The sequence below is a fragment of the Telmatherina bonti genome, assembly GCF_933228915.1.
Source record: "Telmatherina bonti genome assembly, chromosome: 5".
Taxonomy (NCBI): domain Eukaryota; kingdom Metazoa; phylum Chordata; class Actinopteri; order Atheriniformes; family Telmatherinidae; genus Telmatherina; species Telmatherina bonti.
Window position 1 is genome coordinate 20,418,440 of NC_136623.1, and position 26,964 is coordinate 20,445,403.

At 37.7% G+C, this 26,964-nt stretch overlaps 2 protein-coding genes across 4 annotated transcripts; both read right to left on the bottom strand.

Annotated features, from left to right (window-relative positions):
• Nucleotides 1–1,407: 1,407 nt before the first annotated feature.
• On the bottom strand, nucleotides 1,408–15,626 carry snx27b (sorting nexin 27b). 3 transcript variants are annotated; one of them, XM_079241330.1, is made up of 13 exons: nucleotides 15,193–15,626; nucleotides 10,057–10,288; nucleotides 9,659–9,851; nucleotides 7,561–7,625; nucleotides 7,296–7,400; nucleotides 7,132–7,210; nucleotides 5,835–5,998; nucleotides 5,646–5,735; nucleotides 5,030–5,179; nucleotides 4,810–4,938; nucleotides 4,546–4,605; nucleotides 4,410–4,458; nucleotides 1,408–4,297 (listed from the first exon to the last, which is right to left on the bottom strand). In XM_079241330.1, the coding sequence occupies exons 1-13, from the start codon at nucleotides 15,522–15,524 to the stop codon at nucleotides 4,230–4,232; spliced, it is 1,716 nt and encodes a 571-aa protein (XP_079097456.1). In that variant the 5' UTR covers nucleotides 15,525–15,626; the 3' UTR covers nucleotides 1,408–4,229. The 3 variants fall into 3 exon arrangements, with proteins under 3 accessions (XP_079097456.1, XP_079097457.1, XP_079097455.1); XM_079241331.1 differs by having other exon boundaries at nucleotides 4,396–4,458; XM_079241329.1 differs by having other exon boundaries at nucleotides 1,408–4,458.
• A 1,220-nt stretch (nucleotides 15,627–16,846) lies between these two features.
• Nucleotides 16,847–18,087, bottom strand: LOC306756563 (protein S100-A5-like). The gene is made up of 3 exons (XM_079241343.1): nucleotides 18,053–18,087; nucleotides 17,227–17,366; nucleotides 16,847–17,139 (listed from the first exon to the last, which is right to left on the bottom strand). Exons 2-3 carry the CDS (start codon nucleotides 17,359–17,361, stop codon nucleotides 17,017–17,019), a joined length of 258 nt encoding a protein of 85 aa, XP_079097469.1. The 5' UTR covers nucleotides 17,362–17,366; nucleotides 18,053–18,087; the 3' UTR covers nucleotides 16,847–17,016.
• Nucleotides 18,088–26,964: the final 8,877 nt, after the last annotated feature.

A 26,964-nucleotide genomic window follows, 5' to 3' on the forward strand; every position in this document is an offset into this window, starting at 1 on the left:
GTCCTGCCAGCTCTGTGTTGTTGTTGCTGCTCATTTGAACTAAATAAATAATAATAATAATAAAAAAAAAAAGACAGCATGACAGATGTTAAAGGGAGGCAGTTTGGAGGCTCTGAAGAGAAAAACTGTAAAATAAAAAAAAAATGTTACAAAATATCAGAAGAAAGAAACAAAAGCTGAGATTATTTTGTGTTCTGTATTCTTTGCTGTGGCTTTATTTTACTAAAATTTTGTTTTTCTATTTTGCAGTTATGGTCTCAGAAAGTTTGTTTTGTGCATTTATGTACCTTCACTATTTGATTATTTTTTAAATTTCTATTCATCCTTTGTTCTTCTTTATGTCAGTCTACTCTCACTTTGGTGTTTCTTAAAGTGTTTTCTTTACCTTTATTTTTAGGTATTTCGCTTTTGAATTTTGCATTAATTATTTTGGTTTTAGTTATTTTAATTCTGTGGCTGTTCTTTTTTTTTCTCAATGAAAAACTAAAAAGGTTCAGTATTGTCTTTCCTGTTTATTGTTGTGGTTAAAGATACGAAACATGCTCAATTTAATTTTTGCCCAGTGTTGGCTTCTGCAGCTCATGACAGACAATTTAACTTAAAATGTAAAATTTAACAGAACTAAACTGATTAAAAAAAAGTAATGGAAAAGAAGCTTTTGTTACGGTTAGCAACAAATGAATAAATAAACATATAAAATAAAATCAAATTCAAATTTTATTGCATTAGATACATTTTGCAGTGGATATTTAAAAAATTTTCTAACAATTCTAAAGTAATGATGCTGTGGTACTGTTGTTCAACTACTTTCCTGTTAGTTTTTCTGACAATAGAGGGATGGAAACATCCCAGTCACGTTTCCACATCATGAGATAGACCAACAGCAACATTTTTACAGAGAAAACTTTTAAATTGATAGAAAATACTGAAGTTTTCTTCAGAATGCAAGGAGGAAACACAGCAATAAGCCAGTAAACACCAAAGTCTAATCATTTGTGCAAGAACTTTCAGTACGAGGCTCTTACCACACAGATAATACATTTTCAAAATTCAGATTCCCCAGATAATAGCCCCCACCATTAACAGTCAATAGCTATTAATTACTTGATGCAAAGAGTGGATGCAGATTGATACAGAACAGCCGTTTCATTACCTGCTGGATAATTGTTTCCCAGATCTCATTAAAAGATGCCGAAATTGTGGGAAAAAAAGTGGGCAGAAATCATGAGATTAGACAAAAAAAAAAAAGAGGGTATGCAAAAAGAGCATGTCGAAATAAGTGTAGAATATTCTCCCTCTACTAATTAGTGCAAATGTGGAAAAAATGTCATTTTAGCAGATACTGCAGATACACGGCTTCCACCTGCTGGTTTGTTTCACACTCTCGACACAAAACAAAGAGTTACCTCAGCATCAATAAATCAGTTTATTTAAAAGAATATGTTACAATTTATTACAGTAAGCGATGCATCTTAAATTTTACATTTCAACAAGTCGATGGATTTGCAGCTTGTCAATCTCCAACCTCTTCTTATCGTGTCTCTCTGAAAGCCAGACCTTGTCAGCTGAAATAAACTGTATCGTATGAAAATAAATAATGTACATGACATTTTACTGTTGTCAGACCAAAAAAGAAAGATCGAAACATGGAGGCGAGCTGAACACAGTGTTCGCTTCAAGGTGTCAGACAATCGATTATGTTAGACTTGGTTCAGTAAACAGAAAAGAATGTGTTCAGCCTTTGGGAGTGCACATTCAATCTTACAATTAAAGGCTCAACACATTCAATTAAACCTCCTGTACGTACTCACAAAGGTCTGTTTAAGCTCATTTATCACCTAAAACGGCTTTTGTGAACAGTATCATCTTGTAACAACCACTATAAACAGCGACTGATGAAGATTCCTAACTCAGCCAGCATCTTTGTTTGATGTGAAAAATGACTGCAGATGTGATGATTACTGGCTGAATGTTAGTTGGGGCAAAGTATTAACAGATAATTATTCAGTGACATTGTGTGGCATGGTAATTTCTCAAAATAAAAGGCTCTGGTTTTATTTTACTGTTAGAGCCGTTATAAAATCCAGGACAAGTTTTTGCTTTTAGCATGATGTTATCAGTTTACTGTTATTTTGCACAGATTATGATTATAGACGTAATATCTAACCATCATTATTAATGAGTGAGTTGCTTTAAGCAAAACTTAAAGCAAAGTAAATATGTAAAATCTTCCAGCGAGAACTCTTAAAATGTGAATAAAACTGCTCATTTAAAAAGGGTCTCAACATAGCCAGTACGATTCAATTAACAAGACTGGACTGGTGACAGTATTTAACTCCACCAGAGAGAGTTGTATTTTTAAATGATGTAATAATTTCAAACAGAGCACTGTGGCCTCACAGCAAGAAGGTCGCTGGTTCAATCCTTGGCTGGTTTGGTCAGTGGCCTTTCTGTGTGGAGTTTGCATGTTCTCCCCGTGTATGCGTGGGTTCTCTCCGGGTACTCCGGCTTCCTCCCACCTTCCAAAACACATGCATGATAGGTTAACTGGTCACTCTAAATTGCCCCTAGGAGTGAGTGTGAGCGTGAGTGGTTGTTCGTCTCTCTGTGTGTGGCCCTGCGATGGACTGGCGAGCTGTCCAGGGTGTACCCTGCCTGTCGCCCAAAGCCGGCTGGGATAGGCTCCAGCTTCCCCGCGACCCTGAATTGGAATAAGCGGTTCGGAAAATGAATGAATGAATGAATTTCAAACAGATTTTTTTGGAGGGTATTTTTCCATCTAATTTCAGTGCTGGATGATCAGATAATCAGATTTTACATTTTACTTAACTTTATCATTAAGCTATTTTGCACACTAAATGGGTATGCTTAGAGGGAACATTAAACATCAAATCATTCATGTCATTACACTTCAGCAATTTCAGCCATTGCAAAGAGGCGTTTAGTGAGAGAGAGCTTAAGTCTTCACATTCAACTTATCATATGATGAAGAAAACCATCCCTTTTGTGGAGACTAACCCACTTAGTCAGAACCTGGAGTGGATGAGCAGTACAGCAAAGTACCAGCTACAGAGATAAATACTGGAAAAGCCATTTAAATTACAAGCCTATTATAAACCCTGTGAAAGCCTTCAGAGATGAAATAATCACTGTGATCCAAAGAGCATAGAGGGTGAGAATGACCCCTGCTGTCTATTCTCTGTAATACACAATTAAAAACCACTGCCAGACAGTGTGTTGCTCTACAATGGCCTGAAAACATCTGCATTGATTGTTCACGTAATACTGAGTACAAAAAAGTTTAATACATGGCTTTGAAAAATACTCCACCCATTTTCTGATGCAGTGTGTATTCATACTGCCAGTCAGTCAAAACTAGACAGTTAATTACATTTTGTTCATCAATTACCTTTCAGGTAACAGTTTGCGCATACGGACATTGTTCATACTGTTGGATAAAGTGCAGCACATCATTCTTCACTGAGTACACCAATAATGAGCAAAAAATCCTTCAACTCATATGGAAAGTGTGTCTTTATCTTTCAATACAACGTCACCAGCTTTTTCTTATAGTTACTGTAAATGTGGCACCAAATTGATTAAAATAATAGGTATGAGACATGATATTTGACTTACATCATGGGTCCTTGTTCTGTTGGGGCTTCATGCATGCATGGATAACATGCATCCACAAACATGACACGCTGCTGCTGCGTAAATTGAGATGCTAAGCATCTTCCTGTGGTCAGTCCTAAGACTAGCTGACTAGTGTTTTTGGTGTTCCCTCTTGTGAGTGCTCACAGCTTTCAGTTTCATTCATTAGTGCACCGATAAATTACTTCAGTTTTGTTCCAGAAGTGCTACAGACAAGAGATTAAAAAAACCTTCTCATTAGCACGTCAAATTCCACTTGGCCTACCCGCCAAGTACAAAAAGGCTTGCATGAATCCATGACTTGCAGTCAACAGTTGATCAATGCTTTGCTTAGTGCATGGTTGTGTTATGTTGGAATGAACAGTTCTTTTTTTTGTCGGTTTTTTTTGTTTGTTTGTTTTGTTCATGGTCCTCAACAGAGCTTGTTGGATATTTTTGTTTTGGTATAAAGGAAGAAGCTTCTTTTATGTAGTTAATGGAGGAAGAATGATGTCCATGTATTTAATAGCCAAGTGCTGCTGGGTCTGAGGCTAAGTCAGGGCTTGAGCTGAGCTGACTAGGAAAAGCCGCTGTTCTTAAGTGGTGACAATCTCCCTTCCTACGTGCCCCCATCCCTTCTGTGCCTCAGCAGCTGGAAAATATTCTGGAAGAGAAACAGCAATCAGGATCATCAGACATAAGCATAGTCAAGAGACAGATATATCCATTTATGATGAAGGACAGAGGCAGGCAAAGCCTTACCTTGCCACACATACCATCTTTATGACAGTTCTTGTTGTCCTTGTCTGTAGCCTCCTCTTCCACCTGCAAACACAGATACCAGCTACATGTAGAATGGGATGAAGCTTGTTAAAGAGGCAATCAGCATGCAGGGTAGTGGGATGTCTTTACCTCCTTCCTCCACTTTAGCTCACAGAAGACTCTCTCAAAGCACTCGTGCATGTAGTTAAACTAAATGTCGTCCAAGCACAGCAAACAGAAAGAGAAACAGATCTAGATTGTTGCAACCGCGGTTTAAATATCTTATTTTAAAAGAATGTCAAGATCAGGAAAACACTTTTTCTCCTCATGTCTTTTAAAAAAATGTCAGAAAAATGACAGAAAGAGCTGTATTTTATCAACATTAAAATGAATCGTGAACTTTGTAAAACTTACATAAGGTGTAAATATCTTGACCCAACGTGGCTTTTTCTCTCCTCGTGCGTATTCAAAGCAGAAAGCCATGCCTTCCTCATCTGTGTCCCACCGTTGCATTTCCCCCCAGTCAAACGCAATCACCTGGTTCTGGAGCGATGCGTAAACTTTATTACACTCCCATTATTACGCATTACTTGTATATATAAAGGCACATTTGCTCAGAAACAATATGACTTGCCTCAAGTTTTCCTTCCTCTGTGCAGGCATGCAACTTGAAATTATGTATACTGATAGCTGTGATTACATGGCCTTTACGTCTCGAGTCGCAGGGACAATGAGGGAATATGATCTCATTGTAGCCCTCGCAACCCCTCAACAAACTCAGGTACTGAAAGAAAAGAAGCAGTGAGTAGTTAAGACATTTTTTTCTATTATTAACCTCAAACTCTCCACAGAAGGGTTTGACATTCACTAATCTTTCATCTAAAAACAATAAAGGGTCACTTTATCCCTGCAAAACAAAGAGGTGGGGGCAATAGCTAGGGTCAAAGTCCTTGGATATTAGTTTGACAGAAGCTGTATGCACTTACACTGCTTTTCAAAACTAGAATATCTGCCTCATTGTCCTAAACTTCAGATCACAGCAAAATTCAGACAGTTGCAGTCTGAAGAACGTTTTTGAGTTTGTGAAAATAAACAATATTTATTATTTGTAGCTACTGGTTGATTTTCCTATATGTGTCACTACATGCACTGTATTAGAGTGCCATAACCTTACAACGCTGTCATTTCCAGAAGTGATCAGTGTCTGTGAAACAGAATGGGGTTGTGTGGTCAATGTGTGTGAGACTGACCATGGACATCTTCTTCTGTTCTGCCAGTTTTTGTAGTTGATAAGACTTCTGCTCAGCTTTGATGAAGCCTTTCTTCACATCATCAACAGCCTGAAAGGGAAACAATGGAGAATACTGCTTAACACAGATGATGCACATAAATACCATATTATAAAAAAACAAAAAGGCAGACATAGTGCATGAACACACCTGGTGAAAGAAGTAGTTGACAGCGAGCTGGTTATCACTGAGAAGAGTCTCTTCTTCTGTGGTAAAGAGCCATTTGCGAAGGGTGAGGCAGGTTCCTGGGATGGCTGAGGTATAGTTCTGTACATACAGTTTATGGGGGAACTCATTGGGGGCCAGCTTACGCACTGAAGAATAGGGGGAGAATAAAAATAGGTCAGTGGAGATTAAAATTAGCTTTTTCCATTTCAAACAAACATTTAAAAAGAAATCTTTCATCTCTTTCCCTCTTTTATCAGAAAAGTAATATAGTGGGCATTAAATGTTACATAACATTTTCTGTAATTGTGCCAAAAACTACATGCAAACTTCTGGCAATGAGGGTCAGTCTTCTGGTTGGTGGGCCAATCAGTGGGCCCCCAACAGAGATTCATAGAGACCTGATGACAAATCTCACTACCTTCCTGGTCAACTCTGTAATTTATCAGGAAGTTCAATAAGTTTATCAACAAATATGAGAAGGATTTCAGTTCAATTTGGCACAAGCTAGTCTTCACTGTGGTTTACTGTATTAACATATGTGTCCCCTGACTTATCTAATGAGTTAAGCAGGTAGAAGAACTTAGTTTAGCTTTGACGAATGAAAAACTTTTTAAAAACAACTGTTCTCATTTAATGAAACAACAGTAGTTGCTAAATTCTGATAATACCTTCATCCAAAAATATGGATAAGAGTTTATTTAAATTAGATTAATCTAAACCATGGATTTAAGTGACCTAAGTACAAGGAGAGAATTTTACACACTGAAATGGCCATTATGAATTATTATGAAAAAGGGGACTAATTTGGCAATATGTGGTCCTTAAAACCTTTTGATACCAGTAAGGATGGATACTAAAAATGGGATTATGAAACAGTTTTTCATTTTACTTCAGTTCACTGAAATGAAACCAGGATTATAGAAAGAAACAATCAAAATAAACAAACACACATACATAAAAAGGGATTTAAAATGTATTTCTTCAACTGAAAAAACAACAACAACAAAACAGTATTTAAAAAAGATACACGAACAACCTTGAGCTTTGGTTAATGGTGCTACTATAGTAGTGTTTATTTGCAACAACAGATATAAATCAAACTCAGTGAGTGCAAATGTATACTTTTAATACGTTCAATTTTGTTACTTTTTGGAAAAAATGATGCATTCAGAAAATGTGAGACTGGTCAATAACTTGAAAAGCAACAGTTGTGCTTTTACAATGGTGTAAGACAGTTTCAAAGTTGAAAGATGACCAAGTTTTTAATCTTTTTACTCACCAAATGTGTGGTTGATGACTTCAAACAGAGCAAAGTAGCTGGCTGTCACACTGTCCATCCCCAGTTTCATGACAACCGCCTGGAGGGAGATTCAAATGAGAGTCATAAAGAAAACAAACAGTAAGACATGAATGACTGTTAGAAAAGTGTGCGTGTGCATTTACCTGATACACTTGATCTGTAGTAGAGTTTTTGCGAACTCTGACAATGAGTGTTGTTACATCAGGCATGGCTATTCTCAACTCCACATCTGACACGCCATTATAGTTCTTTTTCAAGAGAAAAACAAAAATGGCAGAAATTGCACATGTATTTGAACTGTGTATATATATTATATATACTTTATATATATATATATATATATATACTTTATATATATATATATATATATATATATATATAGATATAGATATATATATATATATTTACCTCATCTGATTCAGAAAGGAATTCCTGCATGATGTCACTTTCTCCAATTACCCGTACAGAGCACACTGCACATAAAACAAACACATTATGTTGGGACTCTTTATGTAGTGTATACAAACGTTATACGTTAATACACTACACTTTATACTAAAAGGAGAGCAATTCAACTAAACATTTACACACCTTATGATTTCAGATTCTTTTTATGAGGACAAAACTAAAAAGAAACGCCATCAAATTTAGCTGCAGGAGTTTTATAACTGAAGGTGAGAAACTCTAGTTAGTATTCTATTCTACAGTCATTTAGCAGACACATTTATCCAAAGCGACTTACATATGAGTGAGAACAACACAGGCACGAAATCAAACAGTAGAGGACATCGTAGGAAGATGCTAGTGGACTGTCCACTTGGATGCAGATCCTTGCATGAAGTGCTACAGGCGTTTTTTTTTGTTTGTTTTTTGTTTACTCCCTTCCAACCCCATAATATCACCTGTTATAATACAAATAATCAATACCATAAAGTTTGTTGCAAAGAACTGGGCTAAGTTCTCCAGCTTTCTACTAAATATAGCTATACTAAGTGTTGAAGTTTTCCTTGAAGAGCTGAGTCTTCAGCTTGCTCTTAAAATTAGACAGGGACTCCCCAGGGCGGACAGAGTTTGGGAGATCTTTCCACCATCGTGGCTCAACAGAGGAAAAGAGTCTGGCTGGTGATTTAGTCCCACGTTGTGGTCATAACACGAGGCGTCTTTCACTGGTGGAACGTAGCTGTCGAGAGGGAGTGTAGGCCTGGATTAGGGAGTGAAAGTAGCCGGGAGCCATTTGAGTTATTGTTTTGTAAGCCAGAAGCAAAGTTTTAAATTTGATGCGTGCTGCGACTGGAAGCCAGTAAAGAGCGAATAGCAGCGGAGTGACATGAGCTCGTTTGGGTTGGTTGAAAACCAGACGCGCTGCGGCATTGCATCATCTGCAGAGGTGTGAGTGTGAGTCAAGCTTCACACTTAATTGCGAATGTAAGGAAGGATTGGCTGAGCAGACAATGAGTTCTGTCTTGGACAGATTGAGTTGAAGGTGGCGAGAACTTCATGCCGAGATATCAGCAAGGCAAGCTGATATTCTCATTAAGAGGGTTGTGTCATCTGGAGGAAAGGAGAGGAAAAGCTGAGTATCATCTGCATAGCAGTGATAGGAGAAGCCGTGAGAACTTATGACTGCACCAAGTGAGGAGGTGTATGGTGAGAAGAGGGACGAGCACCAACCCTTGAGGCACCCCTGTTTTCAACTCATGTGAGCTGGACACTTCTCCTCACCAGGATACTCTGAAGGATCTTCCTGAGAGGTAGGACAAGAACCAGGAGAGGACAGATCCAGAGATGCCTAGCTCAGAGAGTGTGGAGAGGAGAATCTGATGATTCACTGTGTCAAAAGCAGCAGACAGGTCCAGCAGTACCAGGACTGAGGATTGACCAGTGGATCTGGCAAGCCGGAGGGAATCGGTAAAAGACAGGAGAGCAATTTCAGTAGAATGCCCTTGCCTAAAGCCAGACTGATATGGATCAAAAAGGTTTTCACCATGGAGAAATTGTGAGATTTGGCTGAAGACAGCACGCTCTAGTAGTTTAGATAAGAAAGGCACCAGTGAGACCGGCCGGTAGTTTTCAACCTGGGCTGGATCGAGTGTGGGTTTCTTCAGCAGCGGGGTGACCCGCTGGCTGGATGTGGTGGACGGAGATGGTCAAAGCTCAGAGAACTGATTACTGATGGTAGCAACCTTTTCGGTATAAAAGTGAGTCACAGCTTGAGGGTGTAGTTTTAGTTTGACTGACAAAAAACAATTTTCTAAAATAAAATAAAACAAGAGATACTGCAACCTAATACAAGAAAAGTGTAGCAATATTCCAAACGACAGCTTCAAATTACCACAGATATAACTCCACCATATAACTTTGTGATTTGCATGCAGTCAAGGAACCAGATTTTAACTGCCAGGCAGACAAAACAATCTGCCTCCAACTCATAAAAACTGTGGAAGATTGTTTAAAATCATGCTGAAGCTTTGAATAGACCCTGGCTCTGGGTCTTTCTCTCCCTCACCTTTCTCCAGGTACTCCTCCAAGCCTCTGCGTCGTGCATCCAGCTGCTGCTCTGACAGTGAAAACGGCCATTTCCCAGGCAGCTTAGGGAATGTAAAATTGGGAAATTCCCTCTTCAGATTTTGGTGTAGAATCACAAACTCCCTGTAACGCTTTGAGCAGAGCTGCCTGCCTGCCATATACACATTGTACACCTGGAAGAGAAAAAGTACAAAATCCATATTGACTCTATCCAGTCACAACTATTGTTATATTGTGATTTCATTCTAACCAACACTTCTATAAACTCTCCAACCTTTTGCTAAAGAACCCCCCATCTCAGTCCTTACATGTTCATTTAATTATATTTCCAAATCTGTCATCCTCCTTTCACTTAAGCTGCATGTGCACTGCACCCACCACAAATTTTTCATTGTTGAGCTCAGTGTGTTTGTAGCTGGGAATGGAGATAGGGACGGCCTGTTTGTCAGAGTAGTCATAACAGGACTGGGCAGACCCATCATCACCAGGATCCAGGCAGTCTGCTTCCTGTGGCGGGACAGACAGCACGGCTAGCACCAGTTCTCGCTCACCAGCCCGGATCAGATCCACCACCTGCTTGTGTGTAGCTCCTTCCACGTTTACTCCATTACTGTTGGATGAGGAGAGAGATGCGAGTATGAGGGTAGTGGTACCTAAGATCTCAACATTTCTGCAAAAATGTTCTGTTTCTAACAAGAGCACAACTTATAGTGAGACACAGCTTGAGGGTGTAGTTTTAGTTTGACAGACAAAAAACAATTTTCAAAAATAAAATGAGAGATACTGCAACCCTAATACAAGAAAAGTGTAGCAATATTCCAAATGACAGCTTCAAATTACCACAGATATAACTCAACAATAATCTGACATACTGTCAACAACACTACCAAATTGCTAGCAGGAAAGAGTAGGATTTATTCGGGGAAGTTATATTTGCACTCTTGCTCATATCTCAAGTCAAAATGAGTATATAATTACAAAATAAGTCCAAATTTGGAAATGCCATTTCTCTTAAAGATCATTTTGACTTTCACATCCTTCCTTAAGTAACAGACCCTTTGGGTAAGTCACAAGCACAGCGGAGCATGAGCAACACTTGATGTGTTCACTTTGGCAGTCATGTGTCAGTGACATAACAATGCTGAGGTCAATATTCTCATAGAACTGCCATACTGTATCCTCTACATGTTCTCAGCATCTCTAGCAATTTCTCACACCTTTGAAAACTAGTTCTAATGGTATAGGTAGGTTGGCACTGAAATGTGGTGTCCAATATCGACTTAGAAACACTCGATAAATTATTCAGGGCTTTATGTATTATACTGGTGGAATGGATTTATGTCATTTAAATCTTAACCTGGAATTATTAAATACATGAGCTCACCAAAAATGTAACATTTTCCAAACAGTGGAGCTACTTTAGTCCTAAAATGAAAATGGAATGTAACCTTGTTTGTGCCATATGAGAGATCAAATGTAGCTGATCAGAGATCAGCATGATTTTCAAATATAATGCTATATTTTTTTATTTCACAAAATATATAGTTGTTATAAACATGAATGAATATGTTGTGTTTCTAAAATTTGCCATAAAACTTCAAGTCATGTTAATTTAAAGACATTTCAAGTAGGTCAACATTGGAAGCGTCGTTAACCCTGTCCACACTGACTACTAGGGGTGGGAAATCAAATTGAAAAAAATTGAATATCAGGATTTTTTGCTTCACAATTTTAAAATTGATTTTTTTTTTGTTAAACATCAGTTTTTTGTTGTTTTTTTTTAAATACAAAACAATCATAATTTTTTTAAAAAGTTTTTTATTGCTTTTATTGATCTTTTTACTTGTCTTCTTGGGCATTATAGTAGCATAATGATGATCTGGCTACTATGCTCCATTTCAATTTGTTCCTAATTGAAATGAAGACAAATGACTAGAAAAAAAGTTTTGTACATTTTTTTTTGTTTTGTTTTTAGTTCACAAAAGTCAGCAATATCAAAGAATTGTGAGAATCCCAATTTAAATCACATTGGCACCAAAAACATTGGAATCAAACTGAATCGGGACAAAAGCAGATCATCCCTACCCTACTGACTACCAACAGAGGTTGTAATGTTTAGATATGCTTGGACTAGCTTTTAAAGGGTCTAAAATTAAGCAAAATCTCTCTGTATTCTAGTAGTAGTTTTTATGCTAACACATATCCAGCAAAGTGTTTTATCAAATTATTCTGACAACTTTTGAGGTAGTCTGCTTGAAAAACAAACAAACAAACAAAGCTCCAACAAACAAAAATGAAATAATAGGCTTCGGATCACAATGTTGTTACTACTGAGAAAAAAGTCGATAAAATCATAAATATAAGTAGAGTTCTCTTTTCAGTAATGGTAAATAAACCCGAATATGGACAACTGGAGAAGTGAACACAAAGAAAACATAGTAGGAAGATGGTCAGTAATCACTTCCAAGCTCTGAACCCAGCTTGACATTAAGGACAGCATTTGCTTTGCTTTTTTTTTTTTTTTTTTAAACTTATGCTCAGCATTAAGGAGAACATGGTCTGGCTACTGTGTTGTGCTGACCAATTTTCCTTTGACAACATGAGCTTCATAGATATAAAGACCCCCTTGATCATTAAATTCTTATTTTATTTGTTTATTTAAAATAGTTATTTTTAACGGAATTTACATAGTACTGCTGACCTGACCGGAGGAAACGAAAACGGATGGAAAGAGACACCGAAATAGACAGAAAATAACACATTTGTTTCTCCTAGAACTCCTAAGAGCTCAACTGTTATGTCAGCAAGTATGTAATGGCAGGGCTTGTGTTGGCTCCGTGTCACAGAGCTAAAAGCTCAGTAGCTCTTTAATGCCTACAGCGAGCACACAGAGCCACACATGGACATGTAAATCAAACAGAGATGCTCTTGGAGGCGCCACATACACACAGATGGGCTAAACTAGACCTGGTGTGGAAACATTAGAATAAATTAAATAATAGCAGAGGTATAATATACAATAAAAAGACGAACAGAAGAGACAATACACACATCTTGCAGGTGCAGTGGGGAAAAGAGCACATTGGTACAAAATGCAGACGGAGCATTTTGGCAACTCTTTCCTTCCTGCAGCTTTATGATGATATAATAAGCATCTGTGGCCTTTGCACTGGCAGGATCAGCACTTTTGTGATGAACAGGTTGTGAGAGACTATTTGCCCATTTCACATTACATCTCCCTCTCTCCTGCCACTAAAATTTAAAGTTCCTGGACCAAAGAGGAATGTAAGCCATATCATTTGTTTAAGACTGGAGCTACACTTACTTTTCTAAATAGATGACACGGCAAAGTACTGAACCTTTTCACTTTTGGTCACATTATGACCCCAAACAGAAATATATTAATACAAAGAAAACTACACATGATTTCATTTAATTTTTTTTTTCTTTCTTTCTTTCTTTTTTTTTTTTTAACAAATAAGCTGAAAAGCAACTTGTAACTGTTCAGCCCCTGGGTTAATACTTTGTGGAGCCACGTTTTTTGGTACGGCTACAAGTCTGTTGGGGTACGTTTCTACCAGCTTTGCACATCTAGAGACTGAAATGTTTACTAATTCTTTGCATAGCAGCTCAGTCCGATCAGATGGAGAGCATTTATGAACAGCCGTTTTCAGAGCTTCCCAGAGATTCTCAATTAGATTTTAGGTCTGGACTTTGACTAGGCCAGTCTAACACATGAATGCTGTGTTTTGTCTGTTGTAGCCTTGGCTTTACATTTAGGGTCATTGTCCTGCTGGAAGGTGAAGCTCTGTCCCAGTCTCAAGGCTTTTGCGGTGTACAAATGGTTTTCCTTCATGTTTGCTCTGTATTTGGCTTCATCCATCTTCCCATCAACTCTGACCATGTTGCCTGTCCCTTCTGAAGAGAAGAACAGTCAGAGGATGATGCTGCCACCACCATGTTTGAAAGTGAGGAGGGTGTGTTCAGAGCGACGTGCAGTGTTTGTTTTCTGCCACATGTAGCATTTTGCATTCAGGCCAAAAAAATCCATTTTGGTTTCTTTTGACCAGAGCACAGTCTTCCACATGTTTCCTGTTTGCCACATGACTTCTAGCAAGCTTCATACAGGACTTTTTGTGTCTGTCTTTTAATAATGGCCTTTTAATTGCCACTCTTCCATAAAGGTCAGATTTGTGCAGTATACAACTAATAGTTGTCCTGTGGACGGATTCCCTCAACATGTGCTGGGGGTTAGGGTTAGGTACCTACAGTTCCTCCACAGTCACAACAGGTATTTTGGCTGCATCTCTCATAGCAAACTTTTATTGTAAACTGAGGTATTGTGAAGAATGTCTAATAAGTAAACATTTTAAACAATAAAGATCAAATAGCTAAATCTGTATTTAAATGTGCAAAGATATATTGATTGCATAAAGAAAAGCAAGTCGCGACTCTGCTCTTCAGCTGGTTGAGCACATGTGGATTGTGAAATATTTCACAATCTATTGTTCAAATTCTCAGATGAATACAATAAGTGTGTAAAGAATTTGGTATAATTGGACCTATTCATTCTCTCTACGGAAGAAAGTCACGAATCAGAGTACAAAGCACATATCTGGTGGGTAAACTTGGGTGGAATAATCAACAAAAAGGGATGTCATCTTGAGGTTAACCAGAATGATTGAATGATTTAAGCAAAAAGGGTAGGAGGCTGTCTCTTGCATCCAACAACACAGTGGACTGACATGCATCTGCAGTCTTGCACAGAAAATAATGGGGTCAACAAACTTGCTGCAGGCCTTCCTTTACCATAGCAGTGTGCAAGAACCAACCGACCAATCAGACACTGAATTTTAGATAGCAAAGCCAATCACAACTGAACTGAAGGCATCCGTCCCTTTCAACATCACCTTATTCTGTGCACACAGACTGATGCTGTGTGTTCTTCTCCATAGCAACAAGGTCGAGCATCAGCAAGCAGTCTCCATGCATACTAACGCGCCAGTGAGGGAAATCACTTCTATCCGAAATGTAGCAGGGACATCAACTGCTCAATACTAAAGCCATTAAAGATATTTGTAGTTAATATTGCAAATCCAGCCACAGATAATTTAGTAATTATTTTTTAAGAATGTCAACAATGTTACCAATAATGGATGAAAATACTTGACACTGGTGGAAAAAAAATATCCATGCAATACAAGGGATGGCTTGAGGATATGTGGCAAGCTGTGGATGACAGTAATAGAACTCGGTGTGACAAGAATTTGTAAGGATTTCCTGGATCTCTTCCCTCACATACAGTCACTCTTTTCATGAGGATGAAGGGGACCGGTTGCGGTCAGTGGTCCCTGAGGGAAAGGAGTGATGCTCATTAGCATGTTTTGTTCTGATTGGTCATGGGAGTTTATTTTACAGTATGCCACAATATACTTGGAGCTCTATTGATTAAAAAAAAAAAAAAAAAAAAAAAAAAAAAAAAAAACATTAAAAAAGAAAAAAGTAGCCACTTACACCTCAAGGATCCTGTCCCCCTTCGAGATACCCGCTCTGTCGGCGGCTCCCCCCGGAAGGACAGCACTAACATGCTGCAGTGGAGCGTACAACTCTCCGTTAATGCTCCGCAATTGCCCTCCTTCACTTACTTGTCCCCGAACATTGAACCCGTACCCAGAGTCAGACTTCACTATCCGAACGAGCCGTGGGCCCGAGGTAACAGTGGTAACCGTCTGGCAGCAGCCGTCGGTGTCCGGTGTAACGTTACCGCTACCGGAGCCATTACGAGAGGAAGGGTGAGGCAATGGAGGGACCGAGGAACAAACTTCTTGTCCCTCAACGTCCGCCATCTTTCTATACAACTTGTTTCATCCACTCCGGTTTATCTGATGTTTCATGTCCTACAAAAATTAGCTGTAGCAGCTAGCTAATCAGCTTGGCTAGCTAACGGACCGAGGTCTCCCGGAAAAAGCCGATGACGTCCGATTGCTTCTCGAGGCTAGTCCTGGACGGTTGGGGCGCGTTCCATTAAGCTCAAGTGGAATTCTTTGCCTCTAACGTATTTTTAAGAGAAAATGGAGAAGATCCTACTTTAAACGAGTGATGCTTATATGAAGATTCCGAACCCACGGACACGTAGAGCTGTCAACCCTTATTTCGTCATAAGGTGAAAGTGTAAACGTGATCATTTATTTGGGAACAGGAACCACATAAGAAATTTTATGGGGCACAAAGTTTCAGTTGTGACTATGGTTTAATTTCTCTATAGTGACAGAAGTACATTTTATTCACTACATTGAAAATGAAACTCGTCTTTTGTTTAACTGCTTAGAGTAAATATATAAGCCTGACCTGAAAATTATGAATGTCAATGGGATCACAAGACAAAGTTGTGAGCCAATTCCTTTCTATGTCATGGTGCACTACTTTTCTTTAAATTTAAGTGAATAAATATTTAGATTTTTGTCCAACTTATTTCAAGACTAAATAAAATTTCAAATATAAAAATGGGAAATGAATAACCTTCAACATCCTAGTTGCCTTTTTGGTTTAACCTTTTTATGCAAACTATTTATATTTATATATGGCTATTTAGCTTTTTAAATCTCTTTAGAATGCACTTGTGACAGACAATTGCACTATACAGTGTGGTATAATACAGACAGAATATTGCAGCAAATTCATGCTCTTGCTTCCTGGTGATGGCACTAAGCACCAGTGATTGTTTGAGATAGTTGATTCCAATATTTCTTTTACTACAAGTTTTAAGTTTTATGTAACACTAAAATCAGCTTAAACAGGCTGGTCTGATCTTTCTTTATAATGTGCAACTGCAAGACAACGGATTCACCTCATTCACATGTCTAATCATCAGTTTCAGTGAATGCAGTCTGCCATTAATCCTTATTAAGATCATTTTATAATTGTTATACTTATGATTTATTTAACTGAGTTTTTGACGACTACCACAATACTGCTGAGCAAAGCTCCAAACCACAGGCTCAGTGAACAAATTTGAAATATTATACTCATCCATTCATTTTCTTTTGCCATTTGTTCTGGCATTATTTCTTGTTCTGCTTGAGGAGCATGAAGTCAGTAACTCTGAGGCAAAGGCTTAGCTATGCGATGAAAGATGAGATCAGCAAAACCTGTTCTGTGTATGGGCAGATCATGTTTTATTTGAGGATTTGAGAGACACTCCTGCATCAGGGGGAGTAAGAACAATAGAGGTGTTGAATTCTCATTGTATAGCTAATTTGAAAGTGCAGACAAAACACATTTTAAGGTGTAACATTTTACTTGGTCTTTTTAGCCATAACCTCTGATATTTAGCATCAGTTATTCTTTAAGTATGGCAGCCAGGCTTGTAACAAAAACGATGTACTCTGTGAAGTCAACAACACCATCTCCGTCTTGATCCAGCAATTTGAAAAACTTGTCTGTTTCACCCTTGTTCTTAGTCTGATGGAAGAAAGGGAGAAGGATTTTTAATGAAATGTAGGCATTTGTAGCTCTATGTTCCAGTGGGGCCACACCTTTTATACTTACGTCTGACAAAGACAGCTCAGTGTGGAGCATTTTCGCCAGCTCCTTCTTGGACAAAGTTTTACCGTCCCCATCTTCTTTAGCATACTTGTCGAAAGTATCTGAGAGCAATGCAATTGCTGCGATCAGGTTAGACATCTCAGCTGCAACAGAAAAGTGTGACTGTAATTTAATAGTACATTTTGTTTGTACATGGCAATAATGCATTATTGTTTCACTGTTTAATACACTGTCAAGTTCTTTATTTTAAAAGTACAATTAATCATCTTAAAACTGGTTCAGGGCTGTCCGTCTCTATTATTGCAGCATTTTGTTTTCTCTGTCGCCAAGTAATTTATAGTGTTAGTTTTAAGCTGGAATAGTGCTTAATAGTGAGTGGTGCCACAAAAACGACATCAGCTTGTGTTACAGGCAAATCTGCATTTTTTCAATACTAATTATGACATCTAAAAGTAGCCCCAAGTACTTTTCCTTGCATATAAACTTTCTTTGGTATAATTGTGTTATCCTTGGTTTCTGTTATTTGTTTTTTTCTTTTTTACTTTACTGCAAACCTATCATTCTTTGTTAAGTAACAGTTTAATATACTGCAAATGATGTTTCTAGTTTATTTAGTTCACATTCACCACCTTATCATTCAAGTTATTGCTGTGACTGCAAAGTGAGAGATTGGCTTGTGTTATCATTTTCATACCCATCTCTTCCTGCAACACATACACTATGTCTAGAATAATAAATGCCAAATAATGCTCCACAGAACAGACTGTCAGAATTAAATCCAAAATATTTTTCTAAAGATTTAGTATTTGAAATGCATTTTTCCACTTACCAAAGTTGTATGTAAAGTCGTTGAGTTCAAGAAGATTTCAGGAAAGGGTGTTGCAAGTGTGCACAGACTCACCCGATTTTATACTTTTTGACGAGCCTTCTGTTTAAAGTACCACCTCTGCCTCTGCTTTTACCCTCCCCCTGCTATCTGCATTTTTTCCTTTGTCCACAGGTACACACCTTTTTTTTTTCCATACCACTGAAACCAATTTGAGAAAGCTTCCAGCCACGTTTTGATAAAGGGGAGACCGGCATGTTAGACAAGACTAAGGATGCAATTGTTCAAAGGACCCTAAAAACTTCTGCAGTTGTTTGAAAAACTGATTAAATTAAGTCTAAAATGTTTCATGCTCGCAAAGTGGTGCTTAAGAGGTCTATGCAAAGTGTAGAATTTGTGTAGTCTGAACTTTGTATTGAATGTTCACACAGTTTCCAAGTGAAATAAATAAAATTATACAAAACATCATGCTTGGTTTTGCATTTATTATTTTCTGGTCTGATCTTTACAGTATGTTTGTTTGTGGATATGTACTATCATACAAAATAATTTCTGAAGAGTTGAGACTGACACAGACTGTGCACAGAGGAATAAACTGTAATGGATCACATGTTAATGCCACGTTAGTTGAAAAAGAACTGTGTGCTTCACAAAGTGAAAGCAACATACCTGCTCATATGTCATCTTTATAAGGTCACATGTACAAGCCAAATTGCTTTCGAAGAAACTATTCATCAAAACAAAATGCATGTGATTAGGAAGAACACTGTCTAACCTGTGGAATCTGCAGTTGATTTGTATAAAGATCCGTCAGAACTGCTCAATATCAGGGGGATATATTATATTAGGGGAACTAAATCTCAGAAGCAAGCGGAGCACCAACCCAAACCAGGAAAGCAGTTATTGCTTTTGCTGCACGGGAGGATCATACAACACATATATACAACACACCCTGGACAAGTTGCCAGCCTATTGCAGGGCCAACACCAAGACACAAACAACCACTCATGCACGTGTTTGGGGTGTGAGAAGAGAGAGTACCCAGAAACAATCTACTTTTACTCATGAACAACATGTGAAAAACATTTTAACTGCATGCAAGTTCATGCAGTTAAAACTGCATGAACTTTTTTGCCACACCAGCACACCACTGTGCATCTATCTTCATTTACATATATTTGAATTTTAAATTGTGTATTTGTTAGTCTAATTTATCATAGTGTATCAAAAAGCATAAATCATCTCTATGCTTTGTATTTGTTCTGCTCATTCAATGAAACGGGTTAATTCACTGTGCTGGTTGGAATGACCCGGTTTAGTGCATGAGCAGAACAACTTCATGGTTTGGAGATGGCTTGCTAAACAATCATTTCAGACTTTGCCATTACACTACACAGAACTGCACATACACTAAACATACAATGAAATCCGGTCATACTCCACTGGTCGAACGGAATGTTGACGTGGTTTCAGTTGTTTTCAAAGTCGCTGTAAAAGTCAGCTCTCAGTAAACCTGCGATGTACCAAAGAGATCTGCCAGAAACTGATCGGCCGCGGGAGCGCGCACAGCCTGACTAAAAACAGGTAGAAAGGCTTTATAAGATGAGCTTACTAAAAGCCTTCACAGCGACTTTGAGAGCTATTGAAACCACGTAAATATGCACTTTCAAGCCAACTAGCTTCTCGGAGTTTAACCGTGATACAGGTTGATAAGCTATCCCACACACAGCAAAGTGCGCGCACACAGATGACTTCCGCTCCGCCCTCACCGCGGACAGAGCGCGCGTCGGAAGAAAAAAAAAAAAAAAAAACTACCCTCATAAAATCAGACAAAAAAAAACCATTTTTACTTTGAACCCAGTCTGTAGATGACACACTAGTTCTCTATCGAACGGCGTTAAGTCCGGAACGCGCACAATTGAACTGGCAAAATTTACCGTCATTGTATGACGTATTAAAATGGATCCACTGCTCTTTATAAGTTTAGTTAACATCAAGACAGGCGAGATGTTATGTTGTCTATGGCAACAAGTAACACTGTCAAACAAAAGCGAATGAAAAAAGTTAGCTTTAGGCTAATTTCAGCAGTAGAGGAGTTTTGAGTAACATGAGCCAGTAGATGAATTGACCCGCCCCTTGTATCTAGGCAACCTTGCACGTTTTGTCTTGTGATCATTAATTCAGGAAGTACCCATCAATTCCCCGCTGCTGTAATACAGAGGAAACACCTGGGGGGGGGGGGCTTTTTTTTTCCACACAGAAAACGTTTTTCTGCAAGTCAGGTGAAATGACTGTTACTGTCACATTTAGGCAAAGGATCTCCCCTGGATTCAGATCACACGTATTTTCTCTTACTTTAGACAGATCCTCTCCAGTGCAGAGCATGACCCATCCGTAGGGTCAGACAGGCCCAGCCCGGAGCAATAGCTGGCAGCTGCAAGTGATGCAGTCGTGGTTTAAACCTCCCTTTCTGCTGAGCGAACAAGCTGTGCACATGCATGTGTTTCACCAAGTGGCATCGATTCAAACACCAATCATGTTAGATCCTACATGTTGCTTGATTCCACTTTTACCTAAAAGTTAGCAGCCAAGGAAACAAACAAACCAAAAGCAAGTGAAAACAATCCTGATTTATACCCAGAAAAGCAGGAAACAGTTCATTCTCCCTTGTAACCAGTTGGAATATTGACTAGTTGTTTTAATTAATTGACTAAGTGGTTTTGAAGATAACCAGTGGCGTGTTGCCATAAGTTCAAAACTATTTCTCAGCAGAAATGCTTACGTTTACATTATAAAGCTCAGATGGTCAGTTTACCCCAAGATGGATCACTTTACCTGCACTGTCTCAATTCAACTTACCCCTAAACTGGGGCATGTTGAGGCACAGGAGAACTTTTTTATGTGAAGTCATTATTTTGGATAGCTTTGCCAGAGCTGCATTCTAATCATTTCATTTGATATCTCTCATATGTAAGTCGCTTTGGATAAATGCATCTGCTAAATGACTGTAGAATTGATAGAAGACATCCTGAATATGATTTCATTTTATTTCTGTATCATTTTTCCTTACCTCCAAGACAACACAAATACAGTGGCCCATCTTACCCCACTCTCCCCTGCAGTTGACTTACTTGTTGAGTAGGAAACTAGAAAGCTGACAACTTCAGGGAACTTTTTAAAAAAATGTTTCCTTCTTGCGTTCCTTCCAGCTGGGGAAGGCTGGGCCAGTGTAACAATCTGAGTACTGGACTCATATGATCCGCTTTGTTGTGAATGAGGACTCAAGCAGCAGTATTCTGGATGATAGGCTTTTTGGGAGGACCTTTAAAGGACAGCTTTTCAGTTGTCAAGTCTATTAAAAATAAATGCATAGACCACTGAAGCTATGTCTTTCATCAGCTATTTTTCATCTTTTGTGTTTCATTACGTTATGTAATCTGGATGAACACCCTGCCCCTGAGCGTTAAATACAAGTCTAACTAGTTAGGTTGCCACTTAAAAATCTAACGCAAATCGCTTCACACGCATACATGCTGTGTACTGCCAATAGGCTAATGTCACTTATTATCTACCCACACAAAATGGCAATAATAAAACTAAAGAAAAGAAAAATATCAAAACAAATTCATATTTATCTGGTTGCTTTATAACCAAACACAAAAGCTCTCCCAATGCAGGGCTCCATTTGTTTGATATTTTTCATGGCTCATCTCCTTTCCATTCAGCACCTGCTGCTTTGTTTGGCTACGATATGCATATCTGTCTCAGACTGCTGTTTTAAACACAGATAGACTCACTAAAACAGAGCAACTGACTTTTTCTTTTAAAGACTGCCAACTGTGCATTCAAATTATTGCTTTCAGGAAAAGTTCCACATGTTAAGACAAGTCTGTGCAAGGCAGTTTGATCTGTTGATTGTGTTTGGTATGAATTGTGATTGGGTATGAATAGAAGAATGCTCGTCATTGTCTTCAAAGATATTGACTTAAGAATCTTCTCCATTTAGCTGAAGAAAAAAAAAAAAAGATCCGACTGTCCAACAGTTTGTAATGGTCCACAGTTCCTCATATGCACGGCTTTCTAAGAAATTAGTTTGTTGGGTATTTTTTGGCTGACAAGAGTTAACTGGCCTGACAAAATGGAACCAACCAGCAAAATCGTTGAATGGTAAGTGTGTTCCTTTATGATGTTGTGCAGTCTCTTGCAGAATCATTTGTTTATTTTTCAACTGCAAATACTTCATAATCCTCGTATGCAAAGCCACATGCCAGTGTGTTGTATTGGTTGAAGAAAAAGTCAAATGTTTGATGAGTGTAAGTGACTTATTACCGTGTAGTTCTTCTCAGCCTTTTTGTTTGTATTCTTGACACTCCATTAAACTATCTCTCTTATTAAAATGAAAAAATAAGTTGGCTAGATATAGTTCTAAAACAAATTCACTAAACATGTAAAAAAAGATGAAGAAAATGGACAAACATCAGAAAGATTTAATGTCTGATTTCCATAAAATATTCAAGTAAAATATTCCAGACTACTAAGTGCACAGTTCTTTACTTTTCTGCCGACAACAGAGAAAATAAACCTAACATTTAATAGAGGAGAGAAAACGAGGTCTTTCAAATGCATTAATCTCCTAAAGGTTTTGTAAAATGACTTATTCGTCGTCCTCCTGGCCCTTGCCTGTCTTCTTGTGATAGTAGCATTTGGCCATGAGAGACAGGCACTTTAAAAACTCCCGAAAGTTGATCTCTCCATCACGGTTCTTATCCATCCTTCCCATGGCCTTTTGTAAGTTGTCTTAAGAGATTTTTGCCTGGAGAAAATATAATTCCAGTTAATAAGTATTATTCCAGACAGAAAAGTATTATTACACATTTATCAGTTTTCCATGTTTCTCTTACTTTGAGCTCTGGGTTCTGGATTTCTTTCTCCAGCAACTTTTTCAGTTCTTCTTTGTTTAACTTTCCATCCCCATCAGAATACTCCACGAAAATGTCCACAATGTCTTTAATGGCTTGTTCCATTCATGCCATGGCTGTAATCAAAGAAAAATATTCATTTTCAAACAAGACATTAAGAAATATTTTGTAATTGTAAAACTTTATTGCAGACGCAAGTCAACATAACACGAGCCTACAGCATACAACCAACAGATGCACATGAAATGTGTAGAATATTATTTAACTCTGCATGTTGGTTGTATGCTGTAGGCTCGTGTTATGTCGACTTGCGTCTGCAATAAAGTTTTACAATTACAAAACATTTCTTAATGTCTTGTTTGAAAATGAATATTTTTTTTTTTACAAAGAAACTTCTGGCACCAGTCCTGATGACTTTGTTTACAATTAAAAGCAGAGACATTGGATGCGGTGGAGAATGGACTCTTTGAGTTCCCTGCATGTCACAGTGACTCATTCACACACTCATCTTCTGATAAATCGGGGGGACAATACGAAGTTTGGTGTCTTGCCCATGCAATGTATTATGTGCAGAGGTCTTCCAAAACCAAAGGAAACTTGGGACTGTCAGAGCAATATATATGTATGTATGTATGTATGGATGGATAGATAGATAGATAGATAGATAGATAGATAGATAGATAGATAGATAGATAGATAGATAGATAGATAGATAGATAGATAGATAGATAGATAGATAGATAGATAGATAGATAGATAGATAGATAGATAGATAGATAGATAGATAGATAGATAGATAGATAGATAGATAGATAGATAGATAGATACAATAAAAAAAACTTTAAGTAAACAAATATTGTAAAAACACATTTCAATCCAGAAACTAAAGGTGTTCAATAAAATGATCTGACAGCTGCAGGAACAAAAGACCTTCCGAAACATTCAATAAAAGTGAACAAGACGTTCACTGAAAGAGCTTTTAAGATAATTAAAAACAGTGTTTAGAGGACGGTTGTAAAGGAATAGTTCTATTGTTCTCAATCTGTACCTCTTTTTTTATGCCAGGTTGAAGTCTAGAGAGTCAGTGGTGATGCCAATCACTACCCCAATATGATGATCTTGTGTTTGTCATTTACACATCTTCTGCTTCCTCAGCACAGCACAGCATTGACAAGAATGCTGGCTAAAAACCCCTAATTAAACACAAACAGAAGGTTTCTACTGACATTAAAAGATCTGGGTGTCATCAGAAAGAGGAGCCTTGTCTCAGTCTTTTTAGAAAGTCATCTAAAATGTAATTGCTTAATGAATCAAAATGTTGAACTTTTAGTTAAACAGTGCTACATTTTCTGTCACGTAAAAAGAAAAACGAAGTTATGAGTGGGAAGATTTATTATGTTAAAAAGACAGTCCCACAATAAGAGTTCAATTAAACATGAATACACTGAGTGGAACCTGCATTTTGGCCTTATCGATACGGTCGCTGTAAAGTATTTGTTTCGATATTTTGCACGACTGCAAAATGAAGTTTAGCACAAGAAGCATTTGTGTATTAGTTTTTGTTCTGTGATAAATCCATAATGGTTTTGAAAGCAGTCTGTGTCCCCAGTAATTGCTAAACAATGTGTAAATTAAAATTTCAGTTGAAAAACTAAGATATTACAGGTCTATTCTTAGTGTTTTATCTGGGGATAAATCATCAAGTATGTTACTATAGCAGTCCCGCATCATCTGGGACAATATTCAGCAGAACAGCAGCAACACCGGGAAGTTATGTTTTCAGCAGGTTTTGATTTATTTGTTTACACAGGCAGCGCTTTGGAGCAAATATTCCAGCTTTAGTTTCTCTTCTGAGGATCAGCTACTGTAGATATAAAACACATTGATCAGACTGTGTCATTTGTCGCTGCCTAAAGAACCACAGCCACCATTATTTCTGCCCCAGAGACTAATAAATGTAAGCTTTAGTAAACAATGACATTTCTGACTATTTGTTTGCAACATTTTTAACATTTTTTAGTTTTTTAAAAACAATACTTAGGTTTAAAAACAGTTTTTAGAAAAGGTCTGAGATCTTAATTGGGAGGTTTTAACTTTCTGGGAGTGTTTCTTCCATCTCTGGTTCTCTGTTCTCTGTGCAGTGTTATAACATGTTGTGCAACCTACTAAATTCTCCACCCAAAATTCATGTGTGGAGTTGTATTGTGAACCGCAACAACAAATATATTTTGTAGTCGTGTTAGGGCATGATTTGAGAGTAAGCATTTCACTCACTATGATCATTTAAAAAAGTATCAAAGTAATGCAATAGCCAGCTGCAACATTCTACCTAAACAGAAAACTGAAGTGAAAGTAATTAATGGAATGAAAAGTACTTTAGTTTTTCAGAGGGCAATTTCAATATTTATTGCAATTTACGATAAAAAAACACATCGTAAATAAAAAATGGCTGGAGTGTCAAATATGTTGCAAGAATCTAAGCAACAGAAGTCAGAAGGATTTCCATTGTGCACATTTGTTTTTTGTTTTTTTTTAAATTTATTTTATGTAATGAGTCAGTCATGTTCAGAATTAATAGTAGAAAAAATTAAATAAATCATTCTAAATAGTGTGTCAGTTTTGCATAGGCTGTCTTTAATAAACACATACACAAACACAGCCTGTAACATTTTACTCTAAAGGTAGCCTGCTATCAACCTGCAACCAGTAATGAAGGCTGCCTTCTGATTCACTGGTAATGTTGAAAAATGATGGTTAAAAAAAAGTCATGCTCCCATTTTCAGTGTAAATTTATTTTGGGAGGTGATAAAATAACTTGAAGGCCTACTGTTTTAATCAATAAACATGACGTGTTTGCTCTTCTGCAAACATACTAACTTTACTAATTGTCTGATTTCACATGTGCTCATAAATGTAACAAGACAATCTCATTTGTTCACCGCTTACTCTCTTGTATAGATTTGATTTCACAAGGGTTTAATGCATTAATTTTTTCTGTACTGAGCAGGGCTATGTGCATGTTCCACCACCTTCATGAGTCACAGTAGCTCATTTAGACTGTGCTGTCGTAAACATGATCATCGTTTCTGCATATTTGGCATTATCTGGCAGTATCCCCCAGAAGTGCCTCTCCTTTTTTTTTTCTTTTCTTTTCCATCAGTTGTACAGTTTACCTGGACCTCCATGGTCTGTGTATAGCCAGGCAGTTTCTTCTGATACCTGCATCCACTGTCACCGAACCAGAAGGAACAGTTAAAAAGAACAAATGGGTCACAGATCATTGTGTTTGATGAGCTGCTGGTCAGCAAAAAAACTCCTGCTGTTTTTTTCTTTTCTTGAATGAATCATACAGCTTATAGGGAGTAAAAAGTGGTGGTGTTTGAAGACCCGATTGGACAAGTCTGATGTTGGTTAAAAAAAGAGACAGCCCAGTGTCAGTTTGATCTCTAAGCTGCAAGTTTTTAATGTGCTTTTATATAAAGATGGATCTAACACCATCTTCACCTTGTAGCTATGGAAAAATCAGTGACAAGTTGTGGAAATCAACAATGCAACTTAATGAAAAATGAAAAACAACATTCATGTAATAAAAAAGAAAATAATCCCTATAACCTGTTGAAAGCTTTACATACTATGTTCCTTCGTGCTTCTGATAAAGTAACAGTAATAACAGTAAAAAAACTGCACAACCTGTTCTTATCTGACAACATTTTTTGTCTGTTTTCCTATATCTGTTTTTGAAGTTGAAAAGTATAATATCTATAAATTGAATCTATTTAAACTTTTTTTTTTTATAAAGAAACAGGCAGAAACATCCACACATGCAACAGCATACAATTCGATGACATTAATTCCACATGCTGCAGCCCCCCCAAAAACACAAACACACACAGCTGAAACACGTTTACCATTTTACAGAGCTGATTGTTATTTCATTCATCCAATAATCCACCCATCCATCCATCCATCCATCCATCCATTCATTCATTCATTCAT

Coding starts and splice junctions, on each gene's coding strand:
- snx27b (XM_079241329.1), bottom strand. CDS start 15,524: ATGGCGGACGTTGAGGGACAAGAAGTTTGTTCCTCGGTCCCTCCATTG. Junction 7,211..7,295: donor CTACAGATCAAGTGTATCAG/GTAAATGCACAC, acceptor ATCTCCCTCCAG/GCGGTTGTCATGAAACTGGG. Junction 5,999..7,131: donor AGTCATCAACCACACATTTG/GTGAGTAAAAAG, acceptor CCTATTCTTCAG/TGCGTAAGCTGGCCCCCAAT.
- LOC306756563 (XM_079241343.1), bottom strand. CDS start 17,361: ATGTCTAACCTGATCGCAGCAATTGCATTGCTCTCAGATACTTTCGAC. Junction 17,140..17,226: donor CTGAGCTGTCTTTGTCAGAC/GTAAGTATAAAA, acceptor TTCTTCCATCAG/ACTAAGAACAAGGGTGAAAC.